The following is a 26,310-nucleotide window of genomic DNA, read 5'->3' as shown; positions in this document are numbered from 1 at the left end:
GTTTTTGCCGTATATAAATAAATATAAACCGATAGCCATTCAAGCTCAGCTTACCAGTTTATTACTGAATCAATACCACATATTATTTTATTTTATTTTTTGTTTTTGATTAATTTTTCATTCAACTATTAAAAGACTAGTGCAAGAAATAAATATATATTTATTATCGCCTATTAGCGCTAGTTACAACTATTATATTGATTCTGCGGAGTTGCCTGAAGATGGATTTACGACGTCGTAGATTTTCAAGTGTCTAGAAATCGTACGACGTTCACGACGATGCACTTATACTTAATACATGGACATACACATTCATTTATGTACATATATGTGCAAATATATTTCAATGAGAGTGTATAAGTATAGAAAATCATCTAGCTGTTACCAGTGCTCAGATCAATCGACAAGCGTGTTAACGTATAAACATAAATACTGAGTACAAAGTATTGTAAAAATAAATAAAAACGCTCAGACATTGTATACAATTACAAGCAGAGAACGCTCCAGCTTTCATTAATTGCCACACATCTCACCTATCGTGTAATTAACGATCAAATCGATGTCTATTGCGCGACAATAGACGGCGTTCTCCAACACCCGTATATAACATTTTTATTAAAACATAACATCGATTTATAAATATATATATCTGAAAGATATGGACGAAAAAAGTGCCAGGGGGAATAAATAAATAAATAAATATTGAATAAAAATAAAATAAAGCAACAAATTGACAAGAAACATGACACATTCTTCAGCTTACACGTCAACAAAAATATTCGCTCAGCGTGACTGGTAGGCCTTATAAATAACACCATCTTAATTTTTATCTTTTTATATTCTCTCTTCTTCACATCTTCAGTTAATTAATATCACGTGATGACCGATCGTGGCAAAACCTCTCGATTACGCCCGGGCGCCTTCTGTTCACGATTCACATACTTCGATATACATTTATATATAGATATATGTATGCCTACTCATACAATCTAATAAATATACATGATTATGTGTGTATATTTATGCACATACGAGATGCAATACGCCCCCAAGTATACGAGAACACAGTGAAGACATTGTACTCGATGCATCGAATAATCTCGGCTCGAGTCCCGCCTGATTCGCGCCTCGGAGAATTCAATATTAAACTATTTTCATTTACGACGCGAAAGAAACACTGTTTGTTAATTACGGGCATATTTATGTGCCATATCATAAATAATATAACTATAATATCATTGGGAGTGTAAGAAAAATTATGAGGAATAGAGCATACATCAAAGTCTTCGCGGGTGGTAATTCTTACAGCAAGTACTTTTTGAATTAGGCAATCGAGTTGATCAAGTGGGATATCAGGGTTTATGTTCCTCTTGATAAATATTCTATATGTTTTGCCAATATAAAATACAACCGACTACTGGCTGCATTTTTAGTGATCATAATTATTTTATATTACATACATTATAATGGTATGTGTACTAGAGACGTTGGATATTAAGGATAAATGATAAACAAAATATACAAATATACAAATGTGTACTTGCTAATTGATAATTAAGATAACTGGCGTCTAATTGAAGACTGGGATTGGCTGGGAAAAAAGCCAGCACTAATGTCTCAGGTCTTATATCGAAGCAAACTATGTTGTATAAGATAGATAATGACTCTGCTGAGCAGAGTAACCACCAAGACCGGTTAGTTATTAAGCAAAGGGTGAATCTCGACTTTGCTATGCCTTATTAAACGTCACGGAGAGTTGGAAAATTATGCAAGTTATTTCTCTGCGCATAAGGATACGCCAGTTTTGTTTTATAATTTTTTTTATTATTATCATTATTATAATTTTTTTTTTTTTTTTTTTTTTTTTTTTTTTTTTAGGAGAACATACATGTATGATTCTTCGATACATGCGTATAAGGATTTTGTGTGTACGTGTGTGTGGAGACTTACGCGGTGTCTTTGTTCTGTTTGGTAGCAAAGCGTCATGGAACCGTATCGGGCATTCCGCTCGTTCTTTCCGGCGCGGATGCGAAGTCAATTAACGCCGCGAAAAGAAATAAATCGGCAGCAGCGTCATATTTAAGGGGTTTTAAATCGGGTAAAAAAACTCACCGACTTGTATTGGGCTAGCACAAGTTCGGCTGAGAGAGAAGAAAAATTTGTAAAGACCATAATTTTTTTTATTAAGTTTAATTTTAAAAATAATTTTAATAATTGATTTTTTATTTTACAGATGGTACAAGCTATCCAAGTCCTCCGGTTTCACCTCCTCGAGCTTGAAAAGGTAAATTAATAAACTAATCAAATAATTAGCAGTAGTAATGATAAGAACAATAGGACTTTGATTCAAGAGGGCGTCATGTGCCTCGTTAATCTAAAACAGATCGTAAATTTATCCTCAAGAGATTAGACTACCACCTTCGGACGTAGATTGCACTAGTTAAGCGTAAACTATACCTGATATCTCGGAAATATCTGTGTTAGACATGCATTAAACGTTTATTCCCCATAACTATTATAGTGGAATTTTTATTTCCGAAGAATTAGATGTAGGAAGTAGAGTTGACTGTAAGGACATAGTCTGAATATTTGTAATTTTATTTGGTCATATACGTTGGTTGGTTCTATGGAAAATGAAGAAGAGAGAATATCGCCCTCGCGACGTTTAACACCTGGGATTACTGTTCAGACAGAGCACCATCTGTCATGACCAGCAACTCATGAGAAAACTAGTAGAGAAGCCATTTTCCGTAATAGCAGTGAAAGCTCCCGAGATTGAGAAGTTGTTGTTGGATGCTAGATGTTAGATCCTGGATTTCACAGTCCACCTAAGTCTAACTGTTGTGTAGGCAACTCAACTCTTTCGCTTTAAGTGCTGTGATTTAGCTGTCCAATGCCCGGCAAAGAACTTAAATTACTTGCATTACTTTGGATCAAACATTTTTATTCAAGTCGGCTCACATTTTTCCGTATTTTCTCCAACAACTTTATAAAAAAACTTCCGCGAATCTGAAGACTATCACTATGACGATCCACCAAATACGGTAGAGTTACGAGGAATGATTGACGGGTTTCTTCGCTCAATAATAATGATTTAAAGCTGAAAAAAATCCCGTAAAATATTCCAGTAAATTAACATACTCGTACATGTTTATTCGTCTATAGATTACACTTAATGGATTGTTATTTAACAATGAATAATGTTTATAATGTATAATAGAGACCCGGCTGTTATCTATCGCGTTTTGATCGAAAATAATGAAAGCCTATCTACTTGTTCACCGCTACAAGAGTTTAATCATAATAATAATCGAGAGTATCGAGAGCAGCACACACTGTACCACGAAAATAAGGATATATAAGGCAGGATATGTAATCGACAAAGCAGCGAGCGGGGATTCAGGAGAGACAGGCTACTGGTCAGCCCGGTTTTATCAGCCAATTTCATACCAATTTTCCTCATTCACGGTGATTATGTTATAAACTGGCGCTGATACCCGCGGCTAAATTCTCTCTATTCGTTCTCTTTCAACCAGCCAGCCAACCGGGCAGCCAACAGCCAGCCAACCGATCGACATCCAGCCTGACAGTGAGGGCCATTGATGGCGATGAATCTATGGGTTGGCTTTCAAATCGTTTATATTATATTAACTTTATCATTGAATTACCCATTTCCCATCAAATTACTCGGTACCTATTCTATTGCATAGTACTCATATTTCATCACCCGCTGAAAAATATCGCAATATACTGTAAAATGTACATATATCTAACGGATAATAATATCTACTGGAGTGATTACCGATTATCATTAAATTCACCGTACAGTTCCCACGTTTTTAAATTTTTGCAATTCGTAAAAATAAGGAAACTTTCTCATTTTGTCTATTATATTCTTTGTCCTTCGTCTGATTGCTGAGTTAAATCCAACTGTCTAAGCAATTTGTCACCGTGACTCAGGACAAATAAGGGTAAATTCAAGTCGATAATCCAAATAATAAAAATGAATTATTTCCACTCAAACTATCGACAAAATTTTGATTTATCCTGATTGAGAGTTCACAGTTTGCAATAAAAATTTTTAAATCTTGGAACTGAACTACGGCGTGTAGCGTAAAAAAAGCACCAATCAGGATTGGTACGTGTCAGTCTCCCCTTTCGCGATAAAAATGGTTTTTTCCGAGCCAATAGTGTATTAGCATAATTACATTTGACCGGTACTAACCAAGGGGAGCGCCGGCCACGTCGATGCGCTCCAGCGACGTCGTTGGATACTAAGAGAACTTTTGTGCTCCTGGTTGTTCTGATGGGCTCCACAGACCGTGCAAATATCAGACTTTAAATTCTCTGGGTTGGGCCGTGACCGCCCTGCCGTACAACGCCTCGTCACAAATACTGGACTCTTATGAGTATAAGTACAACTATAACTCTAGAAACATTAAAATTATTAAAGTATTTCAATTCCTCAGTTGGTCATACCCGGGACGGATCCAGACTTGCTTTGGAGCTTAGTCCAGAGAAAGCAAGAGATATTATTTGCTTGAAGACCCAAGACTTGAGAGGCTCTACTTTACTTAACTTAGCTCATATATACAAATACAAACACATATACATACGTGTATATACACTTCCTTCTCTCGGTCAGTTCCGCGATGCAAACAAACCGGTTTTTGATGCTAAGTCTCCTCTGCAATTTTGCGGTTTACTGTTCAAATGCATGCGTCACGGCAACTCGATCTCCTGGAAAATCAACCGTAACCAGTAAATTTGTACAACAATGTTTTACTTTTTTACTCTCCTGATTTATCAGTCTTACATTTTTTCCCTGCTTAATCCTGGGGTTTCATTTTTTTTTTTTTACGTTTTTTGGTTCCAAGCAAAATTAAAAGTAAAATGGTTGAAACATCAAACTGTTGGATCATTTTTATAGCGTGACAGAAATTTTCAGATGATTTACTTCTTGCAAAAGATATCATGTGTCCTCTTTGCCACTATGTGTCGGTGTGCGATCTTCATACTGTAGTATCGGCTGGACTTGACCAGAAGCCATTGGGGGTGTGTAACAGAGAATGCATAGAAGATCCGGATCGTGTAACTTAAGGTCGATACTATCGTATCATAAGTATTGAATGACGAAATAGTAAAGTAGTCTATATTACACATCGTCAATACACTTTACTTTAGGCGCCAGAAAAATTAAAAAAAAAAAAAAAAACTTCATTGAAATAAAAAAGTAAATGCATGTCTTAACATTGACGAAAATGAACATACTTCTAACAGACAGTAAAGTAATATTAAATATAATGAAAACTTTGGATTGGTAACAGTCTTAGACAAGATGGCCGACCTCTATTATACATAAACACCTGCCTAATAAGAATAGCGTCGTAAGTAACCACCGTTCTACATAGGTAGCGGATAAATAATATACATATTATGTATATATATATATAGACATACATACATACATATATTTATACATATTATATATCTAGAGTTGCATATGCAACAACAATCGACGTGGACGAGTACGCCAAGCGGCGGCATATCATATACTTTGAGCCTCAATCGACTTTGACCAATTTACATATAACAAGATACCTTTTTTCTTTAATAATTTTTTGTCTTTATGTAATAAATTTATTTCTAAGCCTCAATCGAGCTCTCCGGCTGTTGGACGAGGCCAAAGGGACGAAGGCGGGTCGAAGTCCAGGGATATGTCTGTATATATTCGTTCTATAGGTTCTGCTTCGCTCATTTGCATACATAGCATTATGCTCGGCTGGACACCGGTCAAGCCTCTGCTCCTGCTGTTAGCTGCTCTTCTTCTTTTTCTTCCTTTTTTTTAGTCTTTCTTATCCTTACCTTGTTTGCCTGAATTTAAGTCCTTCTTTTTTTTATTCGGGAGAATATTTATATATATATATATATTTTTTTTTATTAAATTTGGAGACGTTGAATATGTTTTTTTGTCATTTTTGAAAGTGGCTATTTTGACTTCATAAATTCGCAAGGATTTAGAGATTAGTTTTCAACTTTTTCGGGCAGATCATCGAGCAGTAATTATTTTGTTGATAAAATAGGTCTCTAAATCACCGAATTGAACATTTAATGATGAAACTTTCTCAAAAATTGACGATGATGATCTAATTTTTTTTTTTTGTGTGTGTTCTAGGTCCACGAACTGTGCGACAACTTCTGCCACCGGTATATCAGCTGTCTGAAGGGCAAGATGCCGATCGACCTGGTAATCGACGACCGAGAGAGCTCGAAGCCGCCAGAGCTGGGAAATGGGCTGGATGGCGGACCCCGGAGTACAGCAGACAGCACTAGCCACACAGACGGTGCCAGTACACCAGACGTTGTGAGTACCTCACCATCGTCAACATCTTATTATCCGCACGACGCGATCACCCCCCACCACCATCACAACCACCATCACCATGCCATCGGCAGTACCACCCCCTTGCAAATGAGCCAAAACCAAAGCCAAAATCACCCGTCGCAGCAGTCGAACAACAATAACACCACTACCCCAAGTAGCGCCGCCACAACTCCCAACTCCCATAAGCGTTCGCACCAACAGATGATGATGGCAGCCGCGATGGCCACCTCGCCGCACGCCACCTCCGCGCCCCCTGCGCATTCGCATTCGCACGTCGCCCTGACCGCCTACTCATGCCACTCTTCGACCGTTGTCTATCCGTGTTCGTAATAGATAATTTTATACTTTTTATTTATAATTCATTATTACGTCTTACATCTTGGAATATTTTATGTTAATTACATCTCATTATTATTATTATTCTTTCTCAACACCGTCTTCATAAAAAAAATTTTTTGTTATAACTTGAACACTCAAAAAAAAAAAAAAAAAAAAAAAAATTAACTCGATTCAAGACTAAAGAATCTTGAATCAAGGAAAATTTCTCAGGAAAGAAGTTTTCTTTTAAGTTAAATTAATTTTTGTTTCTCAATAAAACAAAATTCAATACAATCTGCAATCCTAAATAAATAATTACTTATGATAAGTTAAGTCATTTTATGATTAATACGTGAAACTGACGCGGTACAAATCGTACTAAGAAAAATGTTTGCAATTGAAACATTAACAATTATTCACGTATTAATTAAAATAAAAAAAAAATTAACAATGTTGTAACTGAATAAAAATTTCTAACTTTGAACATCTTGCAACAAAATGAAATTTTTTACCTCAAAATATGATTTCACAACAAAAAATCGCTGCATATGTATTTCCTTTGTTAAAAATTCAAGTTATGACAAAAAAAAATTTTTCATTCAGTTTTGCTTTACATAACATTTAGCTTTTTTACATCTGCTCTTTTATTTTCAAAATATCATGTCTACTTTTACGTCTCTCGGGTGTCTCTAATCTTTTTCTCTCTATTTTTTATCCTCTCTCGCTTACTCCTGTACCAATTCAAAAGCTTATCAACGCAACCACAAACCGAAAAAAATTCACAAAAAAAAAATTATCAATTAAAAAAAAAAAAAAAAATTAAACACGGTTGCGTTAATAAACTCTTGGAAAAAACCTAATTAATCACCAATCATGACCATCATAAATTATCCCCTGATTTTTATTTATCCAGTAATAACTCCTTAGATAAATCCTGCTACAGTAAAGCTCCCAACAAAATCCATTAGTATCTATTATATACCTACATCTTTGTCTGCTCACTGGCGATTGCATTCTAAGCTTAGATCCTGTCTCTCAATACTTGACACTATTTTTATTAAAATAATATTTAAAATAAACAACAACTGGTCATTATTCTTGTCTTGCTCAACAGCTGAAAGGTAGTCACGGCATGGAATGAGATTATTCATTAAACCATTATAAATCTTTTAATTATATTTTTATTATTATTATTATTATCATCATCATCATTATCACCACTATTTTTATTATTATTATTAATAATATAATATATCATATAAAAACAATAATTAATTATCAAAACATAATAATTGGTATGGGGCGGTCGTGCCGCGTTGTTAACAGGGTGGTAGTTGATGAGGCGTCGGCGGGAATTTAACAATTATTTAAATATTTATAAGACGGTCGAACGCGTAGGAAGCATCGAGTCTTTCTTATATGGGAGTATATTATAATTAAATACATATATTATCAATCGAGCAACGAGTTTGTTTTATATAGACTTTGATTTTGTTTTTACTTCATTTATTATTATTATTAATATTATAATTATTGTCATTATTATTGATCTAATGAATATTTTAACTGTTAACGATCTCTTGATTATATTAACAACAATTACTGAATTATTAATTGGTTATTATTATTATTATTATTATTATTATTATTATCATGATTATTATATTCTAGATTGTTAAAGTTTATATATTATATATGTTAATAATTTAATGTTAAATTTCGTTGCTCGGTTATTTATTACAGTCGATAAAATTATCAATTAATTTTTTGTGTATAATTATTAATCGTTGACGGGAATATGGAAAATGAAAATAAAAATAAAAATGAGTGGCGAGTCGATTGACATTTTAAAAGTTTTATAATAATGAAAATAAAATTTCATAACAAGTGTTTTGAGACCTAGAGGCATAAAGGTAGACATTATTAATTGATAAATAAATAAATAAATAATTATCATTATTTATAATACATAGCAGATTCCGTTGCAATGTTCACTACCACGGTTAGTTATTTTTTTTTTTTGCAACGCTGCATAATACAATATGACGTTCAGCTCAATAAGAGACGCTTTTAAATATATAACCGCTGAATACAATCGTCTGGAATTTAATTATTAAATTAATTAATTAATAAATTAAAATCCACTTTTAATTAGGTAGACTTCTATTCTGTTAATACCAAAGACGATTTTCAGCCAATCGTGATCAAAAATACGTAATAGATTTAAGATAAATAACGCGTCAAATAAGTAAAAGTTAATAAAAGCTATTTTTAAATAAATGAGACTCAAGATAAAAAAAAATATATAAATAAATATATTGAGAATGAAAGAGAAAAGGGCCACTGAATTATTTCTATAGATAAATTATTAAGTGATTAGCGTTACCAATTAATTATGGATGAATAAAATGAATGGTTATCTTTATGAGAATGTTATTTTTCTTTATCCATGTGGAATGAGTGGAACGAGAATAATCAAAATGATTTATAAATATAAATATATAAATATAAATATTTTATTTTAAAGTAACTAAATAATTAAAATGACATTGCATTTAATTTTTTTTTGTGTATATATTTATCCTACAAATAACGATACTTAACTAAGAGAGAATTGCGAATAAATAATGATTGTATAAATTAAATAATAATTATAAAAAAAAAAAAAAAGCGGCCCGAAACTGCGTATCCATAAATGTTATTATACTAGGTCTCGGTACTCGTAACTAGGGAGTTGTGTGAGGTACAAGTCCTGGCCGGCAGGGCGCGCGAGGTCCACCCCCTTCCCCCGTACTTGAACCCCTTGACTTGTAGAATGAAATCTAAATAAAAAATGTATATTTAATTATTAATTAATTAAATATTGCTGAAAATATTTAATGTGATGCTGCCAACCTGTGGTGCCCCGTGGTTTATTAGATAATTATTAATGGTAAATAATATATTAATTAAAAAATATCAACCTGCACCCCCGAATAAGTTTCCATTTATTTTAAAATTATTTCATAACATAAGCTACTTATATATTTTTACATTTAAATACTATTGATTTGTTTCGATTTCAAATTTATGTGGTTAAATTTTGAGCATGCTCCTTCATGTCATGGAGGAATTGTTAAATAAATGGGGTGCAGGATTCGGGGTATCATGGAGCAGCAATCAGGGGATCACTTGCGTCTATTTATACTTTATTTATAAATATTTTTTTTTTTCTATAATTAATAACTAATTTAAATGAGATAATTGTTGTTTATTAATTTAAACAATAAATATCGGTAAAGCAATTGCGACGCAAGGCCCCGATTTCTACGAGTCGATGCTTGGATCAAGTACGGTGTTGACGGGGTGAATCTTGGGCCTCTGGAGGCTGGAACCCTAGTTACGAGTGCCGAACCTAGGGCCGAGATTCGTCTCGGTTTGATGTTTTATTAAATTTAATTTTATTATTATTATTTTTTATTATAATTATTAATTATTATACTTGTAATTAAACTTTATTTAACCAAAAGAATGAAACTTACAGCGAAGACCGATTAGACTGTGAATAATTCACTTTTTATTCAATATTGTTTTTATTTTATTTATTTAAAATTATTTGTAACATCGGAATTCAAAATTTAATATTTAAAAACTAAATTTTATCTTGTAATTTTTTTTTGTTTTTTTTTTTTTATATTATTAATAATCGATAACATGAGTTACGTAAAAATGAGCGCCTGCAGCGACGATTAAATGAAAATATTAATAAAAATACGTGAATACTTAGTGCCATAGGTTGCAGTGGGCATCATTGCCAAGACTGTACTTAATTAAAATTAGATATTGCGATGTTTTAAGACGAGAGAACGGTAATTATGTTGTATATTAATGATGATTTGTAAATCGTAAAAGTGATACGCGTACAAACTTTGTTTTGTTTCCAATCACATTTAATTATTATTAATTATTTTCATTTTTTTTTTCTACTCGTTCTCTCGTCTCGCATTGTTTTACCTCTTCACTCAGTAACTCGCTCAATATTAATAAAACATAAATAATTTTTTAAATGCATTTACACTTATTGCTACTTAATATGTGCAGTCGTGAACTGTTATGTGTTGTATTTGTAATGCAAAAATATTTTACGAGTGAATTGGACGAGTCTTTTATCTTAAAATATATTCAATATTTTTTTCGTTATATCAGATGAATTTTTTTTTAAATTTACTTCTGAAAAATTTTGAATTATTTTTAAATAATTGATCTCGAACAATGCGATACAATCCGTGATATTTTTTTTTCTTTTATTTTAAAAAATATTCCATTTTAAAATCAAAAGTTTTTTTTTTGGAGCTGTGGATATTTTTTAAAATAATTGGTTACATATTTATAAAATTTTTGAAGAATAAAAATTTTTAAATAAGAATTATATTTAAAAAAAATTTTATAATTGTGTAACCAGAAAAAAAAACTTAATTAAAAAAAAATTAATGGTTATCGAAAGCATTTGTTGCCGAATTAGTTAACGTTATTTTTTATTATTATTATTATTTCTTGTTTCGTATAGATATATTGTTTGGATAATTTGTTATAATGTTTAATAATAATAATTACAGTTAAAAATAAAATATACGTAAGCGATTAATTAATAATTATTATTAAAGGCTCACATACAATACGTGATTAAATAAAATAATAAGTGAAGAGATTATTATAATTATTAATTATTAAAATTTATTCATTAATTAATTATCAATTGTTGTGACCGTACTTCCAGGCTCTGGAATAATTTATTGCTAAATTTAACATGATGAAAAAAATTGATAAATAATAAAATGGATTTGCGGATACCACGAGTAATAAGGACTCGAAATAAATAAAGCTAAAACGGGAAATATAAGCGTGAAAATTGTACATGTGTGTGTTATATACCTTAAAATTTAGTCGTAAAAGATAAGATAATAAAAAGCATTATAACAATAATAAAATAAAAAAAGGAAAATTATAAAAAAGATAACTATTGAAATAACTCACTTGGACATTGTATACGACTAGGATCATAGTGATATAATATATTACCTTAATAATAAAAATAATAATAATGTTTAAACTATTGTCTCAATCAACCTATTTTCATTATTATATATAAATAAATGTTAGCCTTGTTGAGTTAAAAAAAAAAAAAACAAATGACTACTTACTTTATTTTGACAATCGACCGCACTCTCATCGTTATAACAACGTTTCCTTATTCATATATCCTGTTGGCATGCAATATTTGTATACATATATATACTGATTCGCATTACTAATTACTAATTAGCATAAGAGTCCGTGATATTTTTATTATTTATTGCTTTCTTCTTTTTAATTAAAACTAAAAACTCAAAAGTTATCTGTCATTTTTAATCCCAGGGGCTTATTTTTACTTTTTTGGTGATTAGCGATCAGTAATGCGGATTTTTAATTAAATCATAAGTTACTTTTTTAATTACTTGCTAAATAATTTTAAGTCAAAAATAAATGAATTAATAAGTGGATCGACTCGTCAAAAATTCTCAAGAAAGACTTGGATGCTCCTACTTCGTAATTTTGTTGTTGGCTGAACTCGCATTTCAAATTTTAATCCATAAATTAAGTTAAAAATTTTTATTTATTTATTAAAAAAAAGTTCATAAATTTTTGTCAAATCTTAAGATGATCTTGACAAAGTTTAGACTTTTTAAAAATAATTTATTTGTAGATATTTTAAAATAATTAACCGACTGCGTGTGATTCCCCAAAGGTACTAGGGACTAGGTGAAGATTTTAATAGTTTTATATTTTAGCTCCGGACTTGGCAATTCCGCGGCAGCGCAGCGCGGCGTGTAGCCGGCAAGTCCGTCCATAAATCTCGGTTAACCCTCATCTAATAAATATTTAACCCTTTAAATTTGCAACAACCCTTAGCGTGTAGCCATTTGCATAGGACTTCTATTTCATTTACACATCGCATAATTGAATATTTAAATTCAATTGCTGCCCGTTACGCGCTCGCAGTTTTGAGCCGCAAAACTGCAGTAAAACTTGTTACCGGGCCACTTTCATCCTCAACAGCGTAGCGCCGATACTCCCGAGTACTCTCAGTCTTTTCTCCCCCGGGTTTTGTTATTTCGTACTACACAGTATACACACCAGCTCCACCACCGCCACCAGACCAATGTCTTAGTTCCGCGCCCCTTTATATTATTTTCTCATTATTTTGCTTCACCTTTACTGGTTATTTTTTTAATTTTTATTTCAACCCCCTCTTCGTAAAATCGAGAACTGTCGCTTATTCTTATATTTAATAATAATATATATCACATATCACATGTTTTTTACGTTCACTTCAATGGGACTCAAGACAATTTTGATTAAATATTTACACACTTGCCTAATATTTGTCATCACATACTAAACTTAATGTTAATTTTTTCAAATCAAGAGATCATGGCTAAAATGAACCTCGGAAATTAGAAATCAAACCTCATATTTGAGTTTTTTTAACTTATTGACGTCATTGTATATTGTCCAAAAAAAAAAAAAAAACATATCTTAACAATTTAAAACATTTTTTTTGAACAAAAATTTATTTAAAAATAAACATTTAAAATTATTGTAATTTTTTTAACTTTAAATAATTTCTGCTTACTAAATTTTGTCTTTATTCTGGTGTTAATGTTAAGCCACAGAAAATTTGATACATGTAAAATACTTGAAATTTTATAAATAAAACATTCTTAGATTTTTGATAATTTAAACGATTTTTTGTTAATAACCCTACTGAAAAATTTGACTGATTAATAATACCGTATTTTGACCATATTTTGAAGACCATCTTCAAAACTAACTACATTATCAAAAATAATTTTGATCCAGGGGCTAATAATAATGAAAACAATACCTATAACGTAACCGCTAATACCTATCCGATTATTGCTGTGTCACAAAATCAAGAAAGTCATTGTGCGAGCGACATTACTGACAGGATAATAAATTATCCGAGCGTGGATGGGCTGTATTATATACATCAACAGCGTGTTATACACGATATTAATAAATCGAGGATGCGGTTCCGTGTCTGTCTTACTCATTAGGAAATTGCCATAAACATATATCCATATCAATATTAAATAATAATTAGATATTAAAATTTTTGAAAATTATTTTTCTCAAATTATTTGATCGGCCGATGAGGAGCGATTATTATTTCTGATAGTGTAGACATATTTTAACATCTGAAATATATAATATGTAATATATAACGCCTCAAAGTCTGGCAGTATTCTCACCCATACATGGATGGGTGTACAACCAGATCGACACAAAAAGAACGTTTAATCGACGTCAATGAAAAAATAAATAATTATCTATAAACATGAGGTGGTTTCTTTATAAAACCATATTTAATATGTCAGCAAGTTATTCTAGTCTAGTGTCATCCTTATTCTCGATGAATATTTAACGTTTAAGTACACACGATAATAATAACGGGCACGCTATTATTGGAATAATTTATTCCTCTCTTAAACATACACTCATACACTTAAAGAAATTTTCTTTAAAAGTTACCGTTAAATTCATGGTAATTGTGGGACGGATGACACGACCTAATCATTTGTCGATAAGTGAAATAATTTTTAACTTTTTTTAACAAATTTTATAAGATTTTCGATAAATTTAATAAAGTTTACAATAAAATAAATGAATTTTTTCGTAACTTTTATTTAAAAAATGGTAATGAATAATAAATAAACGGACCGCATTTTGTCCCACGATTACAATAAAATTAATGGTAATTTTAATGGTACCCATACACTTATACTTATCTATTTAAGTGTACGTATATTACTACATTGATACATAACATAGGTTCAGTGCAAAATTTTATAATTTTATTCAGCTTATACATTATATAAATAAATATCCAGCGTTAAAAATTTTAATAACTTTTTTTTACCTCTACTATCGGCGGTGCCGCGACAGCACATACTCTTCTACAGTTTGCATTACACATAGTTCACTGAGTAACGCGATAAGTGTAACGACTCAGCCAATTGGAGGAAGCGATATTACTGAGTGTAAGACCGCCCATTTGTGTATTTAATACCGCCAATGTGCTTCGTGTCTCAACCACCGATTACGTGTCTTTTACCGGCACTTGCTAAACACTTACTGCCTTATATGCACAATATACAATACCATCTATAATCTAATACTTTTTTTATATTTATACTTAACTATAAACTCTATTTGCGTCCATTAACAATCAAATCACTGTTTTATCGCCCTCGTTAAAATAACACTTACGCTAAAACCTGAGATTAATTATTTTTACCGACCAGTCTTGTTATTATTTACTATCAATTCCCACGGTCTAGTGACATGTTTTTCTGTTCGATTATTTATCGAATTTAGCTGTTATTACTACACATTGCAAACACAAATATTAAGATTTTATTTTATAAATGTAAATATTAAAATTATGTGAATGTATGGTATTTTATTTTACTTGCCGGTAAATAGGAAAAGATATAATAATAAAAATAATTATATACAGTCAAAACCGGATATAACGACATTGAAGGGACCGTATACTTCGGACGTTATGTCCGATAGTTGTTATAAGAAATATACACATATTATACACAAATTATACACATATTACACACACAAGTACATAGTCATAAAAATAAGTTTATTAATGAAAAAAATAAAGTTCCTACAATACAGTTTACAGAATTCACTTAGTTTTTAAAGTAATCGGTCATTTTAGTCTGTTTTTTTGTAAGCTGAGTCTCAAAAATATTTTGGATTTTACGTTTCATTGTTGTCAAGGTATCATCAGTACTTGAATTGTCGTCAAAGGCAAAAAATTTTTGTAAAACTGTTATAGCATTAAGAGCCTCGTATATTGTTGTTGGTTGAAACTGCTCTAGACAGTCTTGCTGGTCTTCATTTTCTTCGTCAGCGTTACGATTGTTACTTTCAGCTTCTGCAAGAATATCTTCCTCAGTAGCTAAGGCGCACACGGCAACATTGTCATCTATTCCAATAAAATCCTCTATTTCAAACCTTGGTTCTGTAGCAGTAGATCTGTGCAACTGAGCAACCAACTGAGCTAGTGGTACGTTGTTATCTTCATCTGTAGGAGATTGTATCATTCTCGCTAGCGAAATATCATCATCGTCCACTGCTTGCGATAAAGAAAGATCTTTAAAACCTGCATGGCGAAAGCAGTTGGCTATAGTGGTCTGTTTGACGTTTTCCCAAGCTTCTGATATCATTAGAATTGCATCTAGAACGCTAAGACTTTTTTTACCTTCGCTGGTTTCAATATTCTGAAGCATTTGTAGTACTTGAAGCTTTCTGTACTGTGATTTTAAAGATTTTATCACTCCTTGATCCATGGGCTGTAAAACAGAGGTGACATTGGGCGGTAAAAACAGAAGTTTTATGCATTTTAGATTGGAGACTACAGGGTGAGCGGGACAATTGTCTACTAGGAGAAGAATTTTTTTTCCTCCAGATTTCAATTCTGCATCCCAGGACCGCAGCCATTTTTCAAAAATTATCGATGTCATCCAGGACCTAGTGTTGTTTTCATATGTTACAGGCAACGAGTGAATGTTCTTAAAGCAACGTGGTTTTTTAGCTTTTCCTATCACTAAAAGTTTTTTTTTACACGATCCAGTCATATTCGCAGCAACCAATACTGTAATCCTTGTTTTAGACAACTTTCCACCCTTGCATTGCTCACCTTTGAATTTAAGTGTCTTGTCAGGGGTTAAATTATAAAACAATCCAGTTTCATCCGCATTAAAGATTTCTTCTGGTTTGTATCCTTCGCAGATTGCAGGCCACTTATGAGAAAGCCACTCTTCAGTCACACCTTCAGGAACGCCAGCCGCCTCCCCGCAAACTTTTCCTGACACAATATTATGACGAGCACGGAAACGTTGCACCCAAGACGACGAGCACTCAAAATTTTCCTTCCCCATAAGACGAGCGAAGTCGTTGGCTTTTTGTTGCAGGATCGGACCACATATTGGAACATTATTTGCCCTCTGATGTTTAAACCAAGTTAATAAAGCCTCTTCCATAACTGTTCAGATGTTCAGATGTCCTCGATCGTTTAATTTTCAAAGAGTTGGTCTCGAAAAGAGTTTTTATTTTATCTCTATCCTTCCAAATCGTTGATATCGTAGAGTGTGAGACTCCACATTCTTTTGCAATTTCACTATTTGACTCGCCATTTTGTAATCTCCATATAATATGTGATTTTTCTTCAATACTAAAGCCTTTCCTTTTTCTTTTTTGCGACATAGTAACGCGTAAACACAAAATCTAATACAAAAGTTTTAAAATCAACCTGTAATTCACGCGGTCAACTATCGCACTGAATAAGTTATAAAACATGAATGGTCAAATGGCAAAGAGTGGGAAATCGGTTCGGATAAGGTAGAAGAATAATCCTTCTTAGGCTTAATAATAAGCCGATAGCAAAATATTCTTTCATATTATTTGTATAAAGCTGAAAATTGTTCGTAATGTTTTGTTTTGCTAGAATAGGTACACGTTTGGTCGTTATAACCGATAAATATCGATAAAGTTTCGTCATTTAAACGTCGTTTTAAGCGATATGTCGCTGTATCCGATGTCGTCATAGGCGGTATGTGTACTTATTAGTTGATATAGAGATTCGGCCGGGACCTTGCCATTCGGTTGTTATAACCGATCTGTCGTTATAAACGATGTTGTTATATTCGGTTTTGACTGTACAAGGTTTCGATTATATGGAAACGAAAAATCTTTATCAAATATTTACTTAATTTGTTTTTATTTATTATAGATATTGCTTAAATATATTTAACAGCATTTAATTTATAAATATAAATATATAAACATCGGTCAGGGTCACTAAACTATTAACACTTGATAAAATTGAATTAGCAAATATTATTACCGCAGCTTTACTCTGATAATAAAAAATTAAAAATTAAAAAAAAAAAAAATAGGAAGTTGTTTTTCATAATTTAATTGGCACCGCAACCGATGGGGTGGTATATTTTTATAATGTAATATCAGTGTACCGGGTATAGAGTAAGGGGTGTCTGAAGAAACGGAAAGAAGGTTAAATTTTCTTGAAACATTATTATATATACGCCTATACATATATTTATAACAAACCCCCGCGAAAACACGAGGGTAGATTCTTTAGTTGAAGCGAGAAAGAAATAAAATGGAGGGAGGCTAGCGTGGAGGGTGTTTTGCTGGTAATTGGTGCCAATTTAATCCTACCCCTCGTCTGCTATAGTCTGTATTAACGTTATAAGGGTGAATGGTGTGTGTCTATAGTTTCAGCGAGGGTGCTTTTCCGTCTCTGTACTTATATGCCACTCTTTGTCCCTCGCGTGGACTATTTCCCTGGATAATGCGCTCTCTGTCATTCTTTTGCAATTTCACACATTTAAATACAGAAAATTGACGTATGTATGTGTATATGGAGTCTCATGCTGGATAGAAGCTACTGAGACATCTCTTCTATTTTCATACAGCGAAAAATACACATATGATGTGTAATATGTGAGCGTGTGTGCATAGTACACTAGGAAAATATAATTAACGGTAATCGTTCGCGTATATGCTCTGGATTAACTTCCTGGCCAGGGGAAAATACGTCACGGCCCTCAACGTCAAATTTTTGGGGGTTATCGGATCGAACCGGGACACGTTTGCTCCCTTTACCCTCGAGGATTACCACACACACATACGTATTAACATTGGCTAATAATTTCGGCAAAAAGACCGTGAGCTGGGATGTAATTTCATTCGATTAATTTTTTTATGCTTTAATTATCACAATTGCTTTTTCGACCAATATATTTTTTTTGATATTTAAAGATAAATTTAACGTCAATCTGATTTATCAAATTCAAATTCGGAATGTTGTTTTAAAAATATAAACAAAAAATGTCGATATAAAAAATAGAAAAAAAAAAAATCTTGTATGCAAATTCCTATGCGCATCTCCGTGGGATCCTACTGAGGATTAACGGTGGTCGGCTCTCTTGAAAAGATTTCGCGACCAAGATGGACATACCAAGTGAGAATGTCAAAGACGGAGAAATGTTGAGCATATATATAGAGAAATCGGAATAAGGGAGACGAGGATGAGTAGGAGGAGAATGACAACCACGACAACGGGCACTACGAAAAAGAAGAGGACGAACGAAAGATGGTGAAAGACTTGATGGTGAGCACTCTTTCTTCTTGGTCTTGGGCTTGGGCTTGTTCTCCAAAGCGGTTCGATTGGTCGCCAAATAAGCCCGAAGCCTCCGATCCGCAATAACGCGGTGGAGAACAAGAGACAGGAGACAAGACCGAGTACCAGAGACTCGAGAATAACCTGGATGTGGATGTGGATCTGGATGGACGCGAATCACCAGAAATAAAACCAATACAAGTAGTATGTTGTCTGTCGCGTTGTAGGAAGGGAGTTGAGACTCTGTATAAGAATAAGAATAAGAATAAGAAATGAAAAGCAGCTCGAGAAACTACGGGGACCTGAAGCTCCAGCGGGAATGGACCGAGAAGAATTCCATTGCTGCATCACCGATTTTGTGGAAGGAGAAGGTTTCAAACTCTTTTCTCTCTTCGTCTTCTCTCTCTTTATATATATATATATATATATATATATATATATATATATATATATATATATATATATATATATATATATATATCGGTATATAAATACATTTGCAGAATGATGATACACTCAGAGCAGAAACGACGTGTAAAACCGAGCAAACTTGAAGTAAAAGTAACAGTAAGAGGAGAATAAGAAGAACGACTGAAAGACGTTAACAACGAGGACTTTAAAGGACGAGACGAGTCAGGTAGGCGCGAAGAAAACTATTTGCTCGGACATTTTTGACGATCAACGCGATATACGATTACTAAAGAAGTCATGCCGTACGTGATTCGAGTACGAGTACGAGGACGTATCTCGGAGTTAAACTCTCATAGAAATTTTATCGTTACCGCGGCAGCCTATAAAAGGACTGTAAATTAAAATTTTTAGCGTATTTTACCTTGTTTTTTATTATTAAATTGCGCTTTACTATCCTTTTTACTTGTCCGGTCCTTATGACCATTACGCGGTTTATCCAGGTTCTTTTGTCACCACTCCAATTACCCCTCGTTCCATAAACTCTACATACATCTGTATCTGTATAAAGTAGAGGAGCTAGTGGTGTGCGTGTGAACCCGATACTGCTCAATAATAAACAGCAATAAGGGTGCTTGAAATTAGCGCGGTAAACGTTTGCTGAGCGTGGGTGCTTCACTCGGATCCTTCACTGGAAGTAATCGAGCTCATAAGCATAAATCCTATTAGAGGATTAGAGGGAAAGCTACAAGTATTGTGTGTACACTGGGAATTTACTCCGTGTTAAATTTACTCTACCAATCTTATTCATCGCTATATACATACTATTCTAATGTCAACGTCGATGTGAGTATGTTTGATAGTGGTTCGCGAAAAGCTCATGCAAATATTTTCTACGGTCCCTATTATTTGTCGACACCCTCGTCTGGTTATTAGGACACTGCCCTAGGCCGTATGACTGACTATTTACCAAACAGTTTTATCATTCAATTCAATTCTATACATTTGATATATTTAAATTTGAACTTTGAGTTTCAATTTAAGCATCACAACAGCCATTACATTCTTATAAGTTTGTTCCAGTCATAAGATGTCGAGTTTAAATTTATCAGAACTGAAGTAACCCAAAACAGAATAGAAAAAAAAAAAGACTTTAATTTAATTTAAAAATTTTATTTATATCCACTAGATCTTTCACCCCGTGAATATCGATCAGAGAGAAAAGTGTTGGCTAGAACAGCATAACTGGCGTGTCTCTGGTGGCGATACATCTGAGGGCAGAACGCGAGTGTTAAATACGTGACTGGCCTCTGCGTCGTTCTGTCTTGTTTTCCACGACGTATAGCCTTTGGACGCGAGCAATGTTTCACCGGGTAGAGCAACTGGCACTGTTCTCTGTGTAACTATTATATGTATATGTGAACGGTGACATCAGCAATGCCAGCGGCTCTCATCAGCGAAGTGCGGGCCGATTACACACCAAAAAGCACCAACAACTAACAAACAATCAAAGTGCGTCTGATACTCGGTACCCGGATGCTAACGTTTGCGCTGCATTAAACATTTGATTGCACTCAAGAGTAATTAGTCAGTCGGCAATTCACACGCGTCTTATTTAGCTTCCGACTCGACAAAGTCGTTTGAGGTGCTCAGTTAATGATATGAACCGATGAGCGAGTAGAGTCGAGTGATTATCTCCGTCATCGGAATGATCAGGAGCGAGGGAATCCGCGATTAAACTCATCCATGCATTCACTGCATCTATGTACAGTGTGTTGAAAAGTTTTGTCTTTTGTGCATTGCTAAAATTCAGATCCCATCAACGGGGTTTCTTTGATTTGTCATTCATCGATAGAGTTGACTGAAGACCACGAGGAAGACCCACTTGGGTGGTCCTTGTCGTCGCGTCGACAAGACTAGTGTATATATATATCTATATATCTATATATCTATAGTGAGTGCTGGTGGTAGTGCAGGCGTTGAGGAGATGTTTGGAATATATATAGCTAATGTAAGAAAAGACAGCTTATCTTTCTCGACAATGGCTCGAAGATCTATACTATACTGCTATACCTTCTTCCTTCTTATTCTACTGGTTCTCTTAACTCTCTTATACGACATAGCACTCCGCGACATAACACTGTCGCCAGAAAGACCCTCTAATTCGAGATACTATCGGTGGTTCCCACATGACATTCTTTTACGACCATAACTCTGTCTCTGTCTGACTGAGAGATCTACTTCAGCATGGATTTATAATTTCAATCTAATAGTACTCTCTAAAATTGAATTAGTGAAAAATGTCTAATTGATATCAGTTAATTTTTTACTTATTAATTATATAAAAGAAAATAATTCATTTTAAAATTACTTTTCAATTTCCTTAAGTAAAAATTGCACTAATTTAATTTTAAAGAATATACTGCAGAAGTATAGAAGAATTAAATTAAAAATATTTAGACTTTAAAAACAATAACAGTAACCTGTTAGTCTCTGAGACCTCAAATGCCGGGCAGGTGTGCGAACAAACAAGCTAAAGGCGAGAGAACCAATGACACGCGTTCTTCCTTTCTTATATTTTCGCGAATCTCATCACTCTGTCCGGCTGTGCTCGCCACATTATTTTATAGGTTTGCACCCGGTGAAGATTTAAGTTTGTTAGCTCTAGAGAAATAAACTTTCATTTGTCGTCAAGAGCTATACATGTTAAGAACCTGCTGTTTGGGTGGCTGAGACGCTAGCCCTGAGATCATTGATAAGACTTATTCCCTGCGCAGTGAAACATCCGGCAATTTAACTCACGCTTGCCAGAGCAACTTGCTGTGACAATCGACGGCTCGTTTGCCCCAGTTGTCTATTCATGCTGTCTCTTCTACAAGAAGGTTGCTTCATTATTTAAAGTCTAGTGTCCGTTTGTTGTCGTAACATTGCTGCTTTTTGAATCAATTTAGATGGACTGTAGCTCATCTTGGGACTTTCGAGCATTTAAAAGTGAGGTTAGAAAGGGAAAGTGAGATGACGATTGCGGCATAAATATGTTTCAAACTCGCCGAAAAATGATTCTCTCATCTATATCTCGGGCATCTTTCTCGCTCATGTCAGAAATAGTGGCACTTCCCTGTCTCCGCACACCAGCTAAGCGTACCAATATCTATTCCGGCATTACAAAACAACATCTTGGGAGCTAACCAGCATATATAGCGTGGTACACGCGCTTGCGCATTCAAACCACAAACTCTTCTCAGCTCTTAGATGAGCACATAAGGGAGCTCAAACTGTAAGCACTCTCTCATTTTCTCTTCTCTCTCTCTTCTCACACGTAAATGTGTATGCGGGACAAGCAAATGTCGGAGAAGGCTATTGGATTTATTTATAACCCCGGAATTTGCTTGTAGGGATTCAAGCTTTGGGATATACTCAGACGTTTACTTTTTTTACTCTCGGAAAATAGCTTTTTCAATTTTTAATGCCACCATCACCATTATCTATTTTATTATCTTTTACATCCTCTGAATGTTTAACCTACCTCGACTCGTTTTAAATTTATCAACAGTTGTACTTTTAATCCTCACTCCTTTTTAAAAGTTTTGCGCTAAAAATTGAACTCTCAAATTTAGCCTCTAAAAAAAAAAAACACTACCTCTGAAAAATTTGAAAATCAATGTCATCAATTGAATTGAAAATAAAAATAAAAATAAAATCAATTGTTTTTTATCAACTCGTGATGGCAACACTCGCGATGCTCCACTTGGACGTAAAAATATCCCGACAGTGTCATCATCCTCGCGGGTACACTTCTCGCTTTTTGCGTCGAGTTTACTTTGCGTCACATGATCTCGCGTTAGATCTTCCAAGCTTAAAAAAAAAAAATTAGTTTTGCATACATTAAAATTCAAAATTATAAAACAAGTAATACACGTACTCGATACACGGCAGAAAACAATGTGGATACGTAGATATTTAACATATAACCCGGTTAAAGTTATGTTCGTCATAAATCATAGGGACAAGGATCGACGCTCGTAAAGTCATCGCGATTTCCTATCGCATATAATAACCGAAGAATATATAAAATATGTATTGCATTGAAAATGTATTAGAGTATTTATTATTTTTGTTTTTCTTATTAAACACTCACCTGACCGAAGAGACGACCGATCTTCAAAACAAAAAAACATAATTAGACTCAACAAAACAAAACAAAATTCATGAATAAATGAACATTGACTAATTCACACTAGTCACAGTCATTAAACCTTGGGTATTTTCGCGAGTAATTAATGTTTATCGTCACAGAACAGTAGCCGAGTAGATTTATGATCAACCTGAGATCTGAATGAATATATAACATAACTATGCATCAAAACCTAGGATTTTATAATCCAAGAGAATTGTTAGTTCTCATTTTTTTGATACCCGTTCTGTGAACAGGCATCATAGATTTTATATTACATTAACGATTTATGATTAGCGAAAAGACTTAACATCTTTTATTTTACTAATCCGAATAACGGACGGGATTGAAACCCATTAATGAATCGTGTAGATGACAGTGCTTTGAATTTAGATATCTAAATATCTCCGAGAGACCTATCGCTAGATTAACCCGCGAAATAGTATCTCTTTCTTTGTCAGTAATTCTCATGACGCCAAACTCTTCTCTCGAAACTGTCTTGCCTTGCCAACGAATAGTTTAGCATCAATTCCTGACTACGACTACGACGTCTTATTATATCGTTATTAAAATAACCGTACTACTCTCGTCACTGGTCATCATTTTCTTCTTCTTCTTCTTCTTCTTCTTCTTCTTCTTCTTCTTCTTCACTTTAATACATTAAATATAAATATAATATAATGTAACATAGCATAAATCTTGCGTAACAATAAAAACACTCATCATCTTTCTTCAATAAACGTCATCAAAAATTTTTCCGTTAAAAATTTCACCAAAATTCAAATTTATAAAAATTATTTTAACACTTGCAATATAATAAAACTATTAAAATTTTTTTCATTTAAATTTTCCTCTGTGTAATCGCTCGGTGTTGTCACCCGCGATATTGTATTACGGTGTTGAATATTTAACGAGTCTGGCGAGGCTTCTTTGTCAAGGTTCACTCCTGAGGATAAGGGTGTACCTCATGTTTTCCCTTACATTAACCGTCTTCTCAATACAATACCTACCAGCTAATGGGATAAACTTTTTCAGTGTGATGATCACACCCCCTTGATCCTCGGTACGACGATTTTCGTCGCGAATAACGATCTTCCTGAGACGATAAAATTTTCGTGATACAACGCCGTATCCACTTACCACAAGATGATAATGTCTTTTTATACATTCATATACATATGAGCGTATATACATTACATATTTATAAAATTTTTTTAGTTTCCTAGCTCATATGTTTCACTTTCTACCCGCGCATTTTTGATAGCACGTGGATGAAATTCATTCCATGCATTTATATATATGTACGCAATAACATTAGACCGGAGGAAGCGAAAAAGGATTAAAAAATGTATTATCGTTTACAAGATTACGAGATTATAATAATAAATAACCAAAGAAAAAAATTTTAAAGTAAACGAAAATAGTTTTGGGGAAAGATTTAGAATCTCAGACTTAAAATAGAGGAGAAATTTTTAGCTGAGAAAGTTCCGAAGAATGCGATTAGAAATAATAGCAATAATAATAAAAAATAAAAAAAAAATGAATGATGAATGATGACAATGCCAAACCCAAAGTATTGAAAGGAAGGACTTGTACCTGCTACCGTTGCAACATCCCTAGACTCTGCACTCACTGCAGCCTTTCTATCCATTGTTAGATTAATAAAAAGCGAGGAGCTCCTATGATAGGTATTTGAAAGAAAAAATATAAATTTTATTCTCTGTTTGATTTATTCTGTAGAATGATTTATTCGATATTCAAAAATGTTTTTATTCAGCTTTTTTCCATCATTCATAAATCACGTTTGAGTAATTTTATTATGACTTTGTGACCTATTTATAGTGCAAGCGAAACGATTATACACGAATGATGAATCTGAGGAAATTCATGAATGTACCTCAGCATCCAGTGTTATTTAATTATTTATATCAGCTATCAGATATTTATCTCACCGGCGTGTCGAACACCTTGCGAATCCGTCTACTATTAAATAGTTAATGTTTTCCGTTGACTATACTCAACCAAATTATTTCCGAAATAACTCATCTTCATCTCCATTGCAGAGAAATTGTAACAATATACATATTTCATCGTATTTTCAAATATTTATTTTATAAATGCTTGTACTTCAACTTCCACTGAACTTTTTGAATAAAAATAAAAATAACAATGATTGCTGATTATTCACGATTGTGGTTTTATAGTGGATTGTACTTTCAGTATTTAAATTTAACGTCACCCGCGCATTTAAATTGGCATAAGGCAAATCTTAACTACCGAGCTATTGTGCGTTGTCATTTGTACCAACCACTCTTCATTTTTTTTTTTTAGTCTACTATTCTCATTATAATATCATAATAAAATTTTTTTTTTCAATGCTGTGATGTATAGACATAAATTTTAGAACATAATGCTTCAGATCTGTAGTTGGTTTAATTTAATTCGTTCAGCTTTCTTCATCAGCGCATAGCAGTAGTCACAATCACAAAGTAAATGTACGCACAGGTAATGTGTAGAATGGCTCTAGTCGGTTCTGGGTGAATGTAGTTAGAGGACAAAGCGGGCAAACAAAGCCGAGAGAGGGTGAAGTTATGGGGTGAGTCCTGCCAAATGAGAAGGAAGATCCCGATGTAATGTAAAGGTGGTTGAAAAAGCGGGACAAAATGAGCGTGGGTGCAATACTGAGCAGAGGTAGAGGTTGAGGTGTAGTATTACTCATTCAAATGATTCTCTCAGCTTTACAGCGCGCTTTTAATCCAA

The 26,310-nt window shown here is 33.4% G+C and overlaps 1 protein-coding gene across 4 annotated transcripts in view; it reads left to right on the top strand.

The window, feature by feature from the left end:
- Positions 1–26,310, top strand: part of Hth (Meis homeobox homothorax) — a 267,463-nt gene that overhangs the window by 26,384 nt on the left and 214,769 nt on the right. For all 4 annotated transcript variants that reach the window (XM_074248775.1, XM_074248773.1, XM_074248774.1 and 1 more), the window contains 2 exons: positions 2,234–2,284; positions 6,176–6,364. In XM_074248775.1, the coding sequence (XP_074104876.1) occupies positions 2,234–2,284; positions 6,176–6,364 (240 nt within the window). The remainder of the gene's footprint in view (positions 1–2,233; positions 2,285–6,175; positions 6,365–26,310) is intronic.

This window comes from Cotesia typhae, unplaced genomic scaffold (genome assembly GCF_013202065.1).
Source record: "Cotesia typhae breed Kobodo isofemale line unplaced genomic scaffold, CoteBio_Ctyphae contig_5, whole genome shotgun sequence".
Taxonomy (NCBI): Eukaryota; Metazoa; Arthropoda; class Insecta; order Hymenoptera; family Braconidae; genus Cotesia; species Cotesia typhae.
The sequence above is the reverse complement of the archived record's forward strand: the minus strand, read 5'-3'. Positions and strand labels throughout refer to the sequence as shown.